Raw genomic sequence first — 12,521 nt, forward strand, 5'->3', positions numbered from 1 at the left:
CAGGGACGCAAACACACATATCCCATAAGCAATTGCAATGTATAAAACCATAAAAATTAATACTGCAAAAATCATCTTCCAAACACCTTTATAATTTAAACGAATACATCTAAAAAATGAAGATGAAAACGTTGGACATAGCCATGTGAAGTCACAATAATTGCTATTCCAAACTCTAGTAATCCTTCTCAAAAACAAGAATAAATTCTCATAAGAAGTTTCCTGGGAATCAAGACAAACTCGTAATGCACATATAAGATGATTTGTCCTAAGAGAGTACAATCAATCTTTTTCGCACGGATTTATACCAAGAACAACTACCAAAGGCGTATAAAAATATTTTCAAAGAGGAACATACAAAGTCATTAACGACCATGCACCATAGTTCATATAAAATGATTGTGAACGTTCAAGAATCCCATAGTAATGCGTACTACTGCCCATTCTTCAACTTCCTTCTTTGTGATTCACCAACAAAATTCTTGTAAAATCTACAAATGAGCTTAGAAGAGTACTACTCCATGAATCCAAGTGCCCAAGTCCAAGAGAAGTGGAACAAGTGCAACGAAACGGAACAAAACACTCAAAAAAAAGAGACAGGACAAATACCAATCTTAACTCATCCAAAATCAATAATTCTTATCTCCATTTTGAAGAGAATCCAAATAGGAAGATAATTCAAAAAGAATGAGTTCATTCCGAGTTTGGACGAAGAAGTTACGGCCAAAACAAGTCGACCGAATATTGACGTCTACATGCAAATATGCATAACGGGTTTGCAAATGAATTTTTCAAGCCCGCGAACTTAAACCCGTGTATTTTGTTTTTAAAAGATGTTATGCATATCTAGTAGGTGCACCATGAAGTCCAAACATCCCGAACTACTATTTTCAAACCTAAACGTTTAAGAACCTTAAACACAGATCAAGTTAGGTAGAAATGAACAATAAGCAAGGTACATGGATCATTATAAAAACAAAAATCTTGCTCAGGTTTATAGACATACCTTTTTTAGAAGAATCCAGTTGAATTTTACAACCTTACCGAACATAATCTATTTTCCCCAATTCTTGTGCTTCCCTCACCGTATACATAACAGGGCATTCCTTGGTGAGAATGCAATTACAACACAATCAAGTTGTGTTAGGGTGAACAACGTCTTGCTCACCACAAGTGACATTTCGATTATCATGAAAGAGATCGCTTTTAGAACCTTCACATCCAATTCCATTTTTCCAAAAAACTTGTTAAGTTCCAACATCATGGATATTGCCTTCTTCATAGTCATGGAATTTTCTGGAAGATCATTCCTTTTCACACTCAAAGTATCATTGGTTTTCTTTCATACCCACTTTTGAGTGCGTTTAGGAACAAACAGAACCTTCTTCCCATTACTCTCTTCTAGAATTCTCGGAAGAGAATTGGATTGACTATTCTTTTGTAAGTTAGTCTTTCTCCAATTGGGAACATCGGATCTTGTCTTCGTCTTTACGAAGTTATCCTTTAATAACCATTACAATTGTGAAAAGTATTTGTATGACGTTTATAGGAAAAACTAGGATTATCACAACACTGATTCCTTTGCCTAAAGGTTGGACAGTTACAACCGGTAACGTTAAGGGGATTAGTCTTAACATATGACCTTGGTTTCAAAACTTGTTTTGATGCCCAAACAAGAACATCATGAAGTTTCTCATTCCTTATACGGAAACGACATCTCCTTTCCAGGTGACCTTTATTTCCGTAATAGTGGTAAACATAAGGAATGTTCTTACCTCGATCCGTGTGTGCTGACTTGGGAGGTTGATATACTTTTCTCTTTCGAACTTTAATATCTGGTGAAGGTATTTCACTTTTTCCATCAGTGGAAAGATTTTGTTGAGAAGAATCACTAGCCTTAACAAATTTTATCTCTTTGCTAATACTTGGAGCATATATTCCCTTATAGCCCAATCCTCGTGTATCATGATGATTTTTACTTGCTCCTAGCATAGTAGTTAATTTGCTTGAACTAGTATTGAACTTTTTCAATTCATCTTCCAACATCATGATTTTATCAAGAGCAGTAGCTAAATCAGCCTCAAGGCGTTTTTATCGAGTGAGACAAGCACTTTCTCTGTCATCAAAAATAATTTGTTGAGAGTTAAACCTTGCTTCAGATTCTGCAAGTTTCTCTTCCAACAAAAAGTACTTTTGATATATTATCACACTCAAGTGACTTCATACGTAGGTTTTCCTCAGAATCCTTGAGGATCGATTCGTTAGAACGATTCGAAAAATAAACACCTACGCAACATCTTCTCAATTTCTTGTTTTCTCCACAAAGAGGAGTCATAAAAGGTGTGACATGAGAAGTTGTAATCTTCTTCATTTTCCATGAATCCAAAAACTTAACATACTCTGTGACTTCCTCATCAACATCTCTATCAATATCTGAATCACCTACACCGGAAAGTTCATCCAACTGTTCTTATAGGAGAGTTTACCAATCAACATTTTTTACATCAAGAGAATGTTTAGATATTGACTTAGATATGAAAGTTCTCTCAGGTGAATCCAAGATTTTAGAATCATCTGGTAATTTCTGAACTGGTACGTTATTAGAGATAGACTCGTCCATAATCATATCGCTACAAACACAAACTTATAAGGTCTTTAATGAGTTTGCCTACTCTGAAACCAGTTGAAAAAGTGGGGATCTAACAACACCACCCAATATTTTGCTTAGAATTCTGTATGGACTAACTCCGAAATACTTTATATAGAATCAACTAGACAGTCAGACTCAATCTAATTAAAAGTATCTCAAGGAGTTAATACCTCTCTCTTGTTTTGATTTACTCAAGCTAATAGAATTCAGCGAGTCATTAATCAAACACGGGGAGTAACTTGGATGGTACCAAAGACAAATATCCAAGGATCAATCAATGATAATCAACAACCAAAGGTTGGATTACTCAAATTGATGATCTAACGTACAACCTGTATTCTTTCAATTATACAAACAAAAATAATGCAGAAATAGAAATAACACAGACACCAGAAGTTTTGTTAACGAGGAAACCGAAAATGCATAAAAACCCCGGGACCTAGTCCAGATTGAACACACACTGTATTAAGCCCCTACAGACACTAGCCTACTCCAAGATAACTTCGGACTGGACTGTAGTTGAACCCAAATCAGTCTCCCACTGATCCAAGGTACAGTTGTACTCCCTAAGCCTATGATCCCAGCAGGATACTACGCACTTGATTCCCTTAGCTGATCTCACCCACAACTAAGATTTGCTACGACCCAAAATCGAAGGATTTAACAATAAAAAAATATGTCTCACACAGACAAGTCTATCAAAGGATTAATATGTCTCCCACACATAAACCCTAAAGGTTTGTGTTCCGTGTTTTGATAATAATCAAGGTGAACATGATCCAATTGATAATCCGGTCTTATATTCTCGAAGAACAGCCTAGAGTTATCAATCACCTCACAACAATCTTAATCGTATGGTAGCGAAACAAGATGTTATGGAATCACAAACAATGAGACGAAGATGTTTGTTAGTACTTTTTATATCTTGCCTATCAGAGATGTCAATCTCAAGCCAATCAATCTGATTGTACTCGTACGATAGAAGATGCAAGATCAAATCACACAACTACGATAAAAGTAGTATCGGTATGGCTTCACAATCCCAATGAAGTCTTTAAGTCGTTAACCTGGTTTTAAAAGAAGAAAACCAAAGGTTAAAGGAGAAACGACTCTAGCACGAAAACCAGTATCACATGTAAGGTGTGGGGATTAGTTCTGCACAAGGCTAGATGTCTCCTTTAGATAGTCTTTCAAATCAGGGTTTTCCTTGGTAACAAAGCAATCAATATCCACCATTAGATGAAAACCTGATTTAGATTCAAGATAATATTTCTCAACCGTTAGATCGAAAACTTATCTTGTTACACACTATATATGTACGCTTCTAGGTTTGTGTAACCGTACCCAAACGTGTACATTGTTGGTTCAACAATAGTTAACCAAAGCTTAGCCATATGAGCATTTCGTATCAACCATGTTCTTCTTCACCATAACTAGTTCAAATGACTTCAAGATGAACTAGTTAGAGAGTTGTTCAATTGGAAGGAAATCTTATGTAACTACGTAAGACACAATTTCAGCAAAGATGATTTGATTCACTTGAATCGGTTCATGAACTTTATACCCACGGTTTGCATACTGCATTCCTTAGTCTTTATAAGTTTAAGTTCAGAAATCATCTTCAGATATATAACCTTCTTAGATTCGCACACTAGGTTCGCGGACTTAAGCAACCTAGTAGAGTTTACAAACTCCAGCAGAAAATCTCGGCAAAGAATTTCCGCCGTTTCGCGGACTGGGTTCGCGGACTAGCATTCACGCAACTAGTTTGTCAACTCCAACAGAATTTCTCGGGATGAGAATTTTAGCAGTTCGCGGACTTGGCAACAAGTCATTCTTCCGGTTTCTCTTGATCAACAAAGTTCGCAAACTTTGGTTCAAGGGACAAGACTTATGCACATATGTGTTTCCATAACAATACTTATGTCCATTATTGGTTATGTAATCTAAACTGTCATTCCAATCATTGAAACAAACAACAAACAAAACACAACCACAACACCATTTCTCGTCAAATAAATTTTCAAGATGATTGAAACATACTAGGTAAAGATAAACTTGATCGAAGCGAAAAGCTTACCAACACATATTTCGATATATAGATAGGCGAGGTATACTCGGATCGAAATACCAAATGTGTATAATAAAGTCTATATATATAGCATACGACTTTTTGTCTCAAGAAGTAGGAGATAGAGTAGATATACTTTTGAGTGATAGATAAGTTCAAGTCTTCACATACCTTTTTGTCGAGAAGTTCCACCGGTTATTTGAGTAGTTCTTCTACTTGTATGATGAATCGCCATGAAGTCCTCGAGCTCAACTACACTTTCTATCCTAGTCCGAGACTTAGGTATAATAGACTAGAAACCAAGACTTACAGTTTTTATTACTAACATTGACCAACATGCTTGAGATAGCAACGCATGAAAGTTCGACCGAGCAATGCTCTAACAATTCCCGTCAGAGCCATCGTCCTCGTTATCATCCTCATTATCAGATGTAGTCTTCTCGTCGTCCTGTTGCTATCATCAGAGAAAAACTCAAGGTCTAGAGATGCATGAGGAAAACCGCGGCCATCACAAAACTCGTCGAAAAGCTTAACCAGGTAGTCTTGGGTATTCTTGCAAGACATCTTCGCAACCTTAGCAGCATCCTTCTCCATCTTGTCCAGATCCATGTTCAAACCCTCAATATCCTCTTTGAGCTGAGAAACTTCAGTTTGAAGACCATCTCTTTCACGAGATAATGAAGGATCTGATTCTTGTAATGCTCCTCAGACTCTTGGAATAAAAAAAGATAATAATTAGATTGGATAAATGCAATGATATCAAGACTACCCACATCAATTAAGACTACCTTCCATCTGAATGATAGTAGACCTCAATGTCTGCTGAACATCGTAATTCAGATGATAAATCCTGGAGACTTCAAGGTTCGCAGCTTCAAGTTGTAGACAAATTTCGTGATACGAATTATCCAAACCATTACCATAACCAGATTCCGAGGTATGTTTGTCAGGATGAATAACAACAGATCCCTTATTCTTGCGAAGATCGCCACGTTTAACATGAGTGGAGGGTTTCGCAAATTTTTGACATTGAGGGTCCTCTGAACGAGCAAGAATAAATTCTACTTTGTTCTTTAAACATTGGATCCCTTTTTATAGGCCAACTACTTTGCCACGAGCCTTACGAAGATCACTCTCAGATTTGTCTTTCCTCTTGATCACTCGCTCCTTATCTTCTTCCAAACGTTTATTCAAACTTAAAGACGTAGAATGAAGGTTCCTTGAAGTCGTAAGAGAACTATTAACCCGCTGAAGCTCAATCTTAAGATTTTCATTTTAAATATTAAGATGATGGTTCAATTCTTCATTACGCGCACAATCGGTGGACAGGCGATCCATTTGTGAAAAAGAGTTTCAACCTTCTCATTAAGAATTTCATTTTCAGTCACATAACTTTCATTCTAGGTTGAAAGGTTCAGATTCTTGACACGAAAATCTTCGAGCAAGGAAGACGCTTCGGAAGCATCCATGCGACGTTTCATCCATCGAGCTTGACGAAAAATAACTGAAATAGAAGCTAAGGCAAGGACTAAATCTACGAGGAAAAGATCTTACTTCGCAATTCTTTATTCTTCTTGTCTTGCTTGATGGAATACTCCCTTTCTTCGTTGAGATCCTGAGTCAACTTATTAATACGAATATGACTTGTATCCAACCTTTCCCGAGATAGTCTGGTCTCCACAAGAGTAGCCATATAACGGTTGACTTCTTGCGAATTATAAATGTAAGCATCCGAAAAGGATTATGTAAGGAAATACGAAAGATAGACTAAAAGGGAACCTACGAAAAACTTACAAAGCCTATCAAAGCAGCATGTTGTTAAAGAGTTAAATTCAACGAAGCGTTCGCCAAAAAGGATGGATCTTCACGAAGGAAGTCTTCTGAACTAAAGGAAGCAAGGGATTCAAGAGTGGTAGATCTGGTAATAGGATTATCACGAGCATTGTAATATATATCCTGCAGAAACTTCATGTCTGGATCGTAAATTGGATTATTCACTTCGGAAGCAGCCACCATCTTCTTTCCCTTCACAACCTCTTCTCATGAAGATTTCTCGGGAATTTACTCAAGATTGATAGTAGGAGAAACCACAGGTTCAGGAGGAGTAGCGTTTGGATGGGAGTGGGAAGGCTGATGTTTAGGAGGAGGATGTTGATTTGAAGCAGCAAGATTTTTCACCGAGGTCAAACCAACAAGATTTAAGACTCTACGTTGACGTTTCGTGGTTGCAGTGGCAAGAGGAGTCTTGGAGATGCCACTCTGCAAAGTAATAGAGTTAGCAAAGCACGAGAATACCTGATCATGGACCGGTGAAGACACAGGAGGATCACGCTTCCTTCGTCCCCTAGTTGACCCAGGAACAGTAGGTTGAGCAGTAGGAACTTCGTCCTGCTAAAATTTTGGATTAGATAAAATTAGTTGAAATAAAATGATTAAAATACCTGATCAGACGAAGAAGATTCAACAACATACTTTCTTTTACGATCTTTGAGAAGACCGGCAGCAGGCATTTCGTACTAAAAAAGAGTAGAGGGAGAATATACGAATAAATTCGATACTAACGCAAAATAGAAATTTAATAGAAGTTGAAAAATACATTATTTGGTTTGCTAGGCCATTGAAATTTCCATGGCTCATAGCATGTGAGATGGCTATGCTTGGGAAGAGGTCCAGTGCGAGGAAATCCTTTCGAGTCGACACCCCAAATGTAGGGACCCCCCAACCAGCAATAGAAACATCATCCAATCCTCATAATTGGAATAACGAAGACGATTTCTTCCCAGACCAAATGGTTCAACATCTTGAAGGAGAGCTTTAGAAGGGTCAAGAAGACTATTTCGAGCAAATTTGATGCCCCATTCCTGATATCTTCTCGAGCTCATGAACTTGGAAGAGTAGTTGACTAAGAAGGAATCAACATTATAATCTTGAGGATCATACTCTTCTGCGGCTAGAGGAATTTTCGAAGTGCCATTCTCATAACGAATCCTGAATTCGTTAGAAATACGAATTGCATTACCAAAAATTTGGAAAATACCTCGCTGAAGCTTGTTTAAGATCTCATAGAAAATAGGGTTGGAAGGATTGTAAAGAGGGAAAGATAAACCCTCTTTCAGTTGACCGATAATAATGATCATTCTGTTTGCCGACCAAACTTCAGACTGAATCCATCTGTAATTCAATTCCTTATGCGGAGTTGCAAGAATGGGAGTATTTACGGAAGAATCAATGGAAGGAGTTAAATTCAAACCCTTATTCTGAAAATCATCTTGAAATTCTTCAAGGGTTTTAAAAGGTGCTGGAGGTGGAACTTTCTTTGGAGCCATGATGATGAAGAAGTAATAAAAGAAAAGCTTGAAGAAAGTAAGAACAACAGCAGCAGTAGCAGAAGCAGCAACAGCAACAGAAATATGAGAAAAGTAAGAAAGAAGATGAAGAAAACACATAATTGCGTAAGGTCGAAGTATTTATAGTGGAAAATAATATAACCGGCTAAGTCAAGTCATCGGCACGTTCGAGGAATTTTGACCAGCCATAGACGGTTACATGGAGAACGTGGCTACATGGGAGCTAGAAAAGCCGAAACGTGGCGGTTAAGGAATATGGAGAGGTTCTCATTTCATTCTCGCAATCCTCAAATAGAATGAGAAAAGACAAAATGTAGATATACAAAATATACTCACCACGTGTTCACACGAGATGGTTCGAATAAGAGTAGGAAATATTATCAAAAGATCCCCGTGTCCTTTCCGAGAATGTCTGTCAGTGACTTGTCAAATCAGTTTTCAGAGTTACTTTCATTATTATTGGATCTGCGAAGTTCATAGAATCACCCGAAGTAAATTGATCGGAATACGAAGGAGCACTGCGGAGTTAACTAGTAAGCGTAATATATTGGAGACACTAGGGACCAGTTGGAGTATCGAACAAGATATCATCCGCGAAATTGAATAAGCGAAATAAGGTTACTTGGACGAGAAGATATCTGACGAAGTATATGGATTGCTGAGCATGAAATGAGACAGCTGTCCCGACAAGCCGCCAAAATTATCGGCGAAACGAAGGGGAAAACTTTTTGAAAAACGGTCTGTGCGAAGTATAAAGTAAGATCGCATGGAAACTGTGATCTCCGGGGAAGTAAAATGAGTTTCCTTCCACTAATTAGTTTTCCTATAAATAGAGACCTTTGGTCATTGTACAGGGGGTTGAATTTTTAGTATTGGGAGAGGTATTGTCTAGGGTGGAGATATTAGGGTTTACTCGAATTTCCATACTTGTATTATCTCCACAAGTTACATTTAATAAAAGGATTTCGGTTTTGCTTTGTTCTTGAGATGTCTTAGATCTTATTCATTCTCGTATTTTGGTGTATTACTGGATTTCCAGTAGTTACAAATATCTAACTTAATTTTATTGTTATTTGCCGGCAAATATAAAGACACCAACAATTTGCAGCAACCTTACTGTTTGATAAAGTTTTTCTGCCCAATTACTTCAGGTATCCTGAAAGTGAAGTATGTGCGTGAATATGTAATGTTCTTCTGTTGACGAATAATAAGTTTGAGTGGTAATGTTAAAGAAAACTTTTTTCTTTTTTTTTTGTTATTTAGTTTGAATGTCACACTTTCTTGGGTTTACAATAGCATGATAGGAAGATGAACTGACGGCAGATCTTGGTCAATAAAGCACAATCCAACAGTAGATACGATACAATAAAGCTTAATTGATAAATCAAATCAATAATACTAGCTAATTAATTAGGTTTTCCGAGGTCGAAGTTGTATGGGAAGCCCTTTAGCTGGCATAGGAAACGGACTGACTCTAAATTTTTCATCCCCAGGAATCAGCTTCTCCCATTCGTACCTTCGCACAACATGATGCATGAAAATGAGCATTTGTACCCGAGCATACTCTCTTCCAGGACACATTCCAGGGCCTCCACCAAACGCTACAAATGTGTATGGAGCAGGTCCGTTCCCTTGGAATCTTGACGGATCAAACTTTTCAGGATCTGGAAAATATTCTGGATTCTTGTGTGTCGATATTGCACTCCAATATAACTGTACGTGTTTGAAAATATAGAGGAAAACCAGTTTCAATTTAAGTACTAAATTCTTAATTTGCAACAGAAATAGATGACAAACTAATAAATGAAGTATATATATATATATATATAGGTTACCTTCCATCCTTTTGGAATAAAATATCCTGCATAGGTGAAGTCAGCCAATGCCTCTGTGAAAGCTCCCTGGAGCGGTGGTGCCAGTCGCAATACCTCACAAATTACATTCCATGAGTATTTCATTTTTTGTATGTCATCTAAATTTAGCAACTCTCCTGTTGCTTTCGCATTTGCAATCTCGTTCTGCTCTGTTATATACATAGACCAAATTATAAACACATGAGAAAAACATAAATTAATGAAATTTATGTGAATACTTACCCCGTAAGACCTCATGGAGAACATGTGGAAGCTCGACAAGATACTTCATAAGGACTGTAATAACAGTACTTTGTGTGTGATATCCAGCAATGATTATAGGAAGCACCAAGTCCGCAAGGTATTTTGCATAAATAAATGTCTTTGTTTTCTCATTGTTGCTCTCCATATCAGCACAGATGCCTTCGACATGTTCTGTATCATCATTTTCTTTACAAAATAGGATCATCTGGGACAACAAGTCTTGGGCCACTGGAACTGAAGAGGATGATGATTGATTCATTTTCTTCAGCTCATCCTCGTTAAAAAGATTCATCTCATCCATCCTCTGCTTAATTATTTTTGCAAATTCCTTGCGGATAATTTTTGATGCTTTGATGCCCCGATTTAAAGGTGTCCCAGGTAAATTAATGGGTATAGTTAAGATTCCATCGCTGACCACATTAAAGAGGTCGAGTAACTCATTAACACGAGCTTCATCATTGATGCTCAAGAACAACAAACATGCTGATGAGAAATTGTAAATCTGGATTAATGGATACACAACAACTTCCTCCCTGTTATCCCAATTAGTTTCGAAATGTTTCCTTGCCAAAGAATCCATCACGCCTACGTACCTCCGGAGCATATCTAGTTTCATAATTAAAGGAAACAACTTACTACGGAGGTTCCTAGACACTCGTTGCGCCGCGGGTGAGGCTGAATCTTCTATAAATGGCACAATCTTTCTAACCGATTTAGGCCACCACATCTTTACGAGTTTGTATTCGTTTGAGAACAAGAACTTGTTACCAGAAGCACCACTGAAGACAGTCACAGTTTCTCCATATAATGAAGTCTTGAAGACTTCCGAAGAGTATATTCGAATCCTTTCCTGAAAGAATTGCTCTGGAATGCCTTTAAGATTTTTCCGAAGGAAATCAACATTTTCGCTAATGATCTGTGGCCAACCTAAAGCCCCAGGTGGATCAACTGCTGCTATTCCGCTGTGTTGCTTTTCCCTCTTGTTATTTAGAGAATAGAGAGACAAAAAGAGGACTACTACTAGGAGAAGAATCATATAAGTCTTCAGTAATAGATCCTCCATTTTGCTTGATTGGTTAATTAGAAAATGCTAACGATTAAAAGCATATAGTTATCCTGATCATAGACGAGCTACATGTATATATACATATATACAATATACGTACTTGATAAATATTGTATACTTAATTTAGTAAATTGGGTCCGAGTTCGATCTTGTATTTACATTCTAATTACAGTAAACGTTCACCAACATTGGCTCCCTTACCAATATTAGTATTGCCAGTTCATCTTCGGCATAATTTACGGCTGCAATTCTCGCCTAGCTAGGTGCTTTTTAGTGACAGCAGAAAACAAATTTACAGTGACGCTTTACAAAAATAAGTGTCACCATAGACATTATTTTGCAGTTTTCTGGTCTCGCTAAGCCTTTGGTGTCGCTATAGACTTGCTCCTGTCCAGGTAGCTGGCCGGGTTGGGTTTCGGTTTCGGTTTCAGTTTTACCAGGTCAAAAAAAAAAAGAATTGTCCCTTAGCATGTGTAGGAAAAATCTTTAGGTTCACAAGTCTAAATAGTCAACTATTGCTGATAGAGATATGATTATGTTAACGGGGAAAACAATAGAATAGCTGATCTCTTTAACGTAACGTGACTCTAATATCTTTTGTGAATATGATAGTCTATGCATTAAAAAATTTGTCTAAAGGCCAAATTGATGAATTGACCTCGTAGTACTGTCAGCTTATGAACAGGCAAGGTGAGCAAAGCAGGAACCGCATATACAGATGGGAACATGGCTGAGTACTCAGCATAACGATAGGATAGTGATAGTGGCAATTGTTTATTTACAAGTTGGATTTCTCCGGCGTTTAATTCGATGCATTGGCCAAATTAACAAGTGATATTGGAGTTATTTGGACGCTAAAGACATCAGCTATTTTGTTGCGTTATTAATATCGCCAACTGAGGATAATGATTTTGATTATAATATACCCCGATTATATGTTAGAAAACTAGCCGATTACGATATATGCCCGTTACATAGTTAACCATTCATTGACGTATGAATGAAAAGTCCAACTTGATGCATGGATTTTAGGAAGTTACGATTGGTACTTTTTCTCATGATTGAACTACCGAAGGCAGTTCTTTTATGAATGTGAAAACGTAAGCTTGTTGTTGAGATTATTAGTCCCACATTGTCTGGATTATCTAAGATCCTGCGATTTATAATCTATAGGGCCACTCCACTCATTGCCAATTGGTTTTGAGTTGGATGCCTGTATTCTAACATGGTATCAGAGCAGGCTATTTGCGACGAGTCATTGACCGCGCCT

The 12,521-nt window shown here is 37.4% G+C and overlaps 1 protein-coding gene across 1 annotated transcript; it reads right to left on the minus strand.

Annotated features, from left to right (window-relative positions):
* Positions 1-9,304: 9,304 nt before the first annotated feature.
* Positions 9,305-11,274, minus strand: LOC113329441 (beta-amyrin 28-monooxygenase-like). The gene is made up of 3 exons (XM_026576310.1): positions 10,165-11,274; positions 9,904-10,091; positions 9,305-9,781 (listed from the first exon to the last, which is right to left on the minus strand). The coding sequence occupies exons 1-3, from the start codon at positions 11,246-11,248 to the stop codon at positions 9,479-9,481; spliced, it is 1,575 nt and encodes a 524-aa protein (XP_026432095.1). The 5' UTR covers positions 11,249-11,274; the 3' UTR covers positions 9,305-9,478.
* Positions 11,275-12,521: the final 1,247 nt, after the last annotated feature.

Source organism: Papaver somniferum, unplaced genomic scaffold (assembly GCF_003573695.1).
Source record: "Papaver somniferum cultivar HN1 unplaced genomic scaffold, ASM357369v1 unplaced-scaffold_117, whole genome shotgun sequence".
Classification (NCBI taxonomy): Eukaryota; Viridiplantae; Streptophyta; class Magnoliopsida; order Ranunculales; family Papaveraceae; genus Papaver; species Papaver somniferum.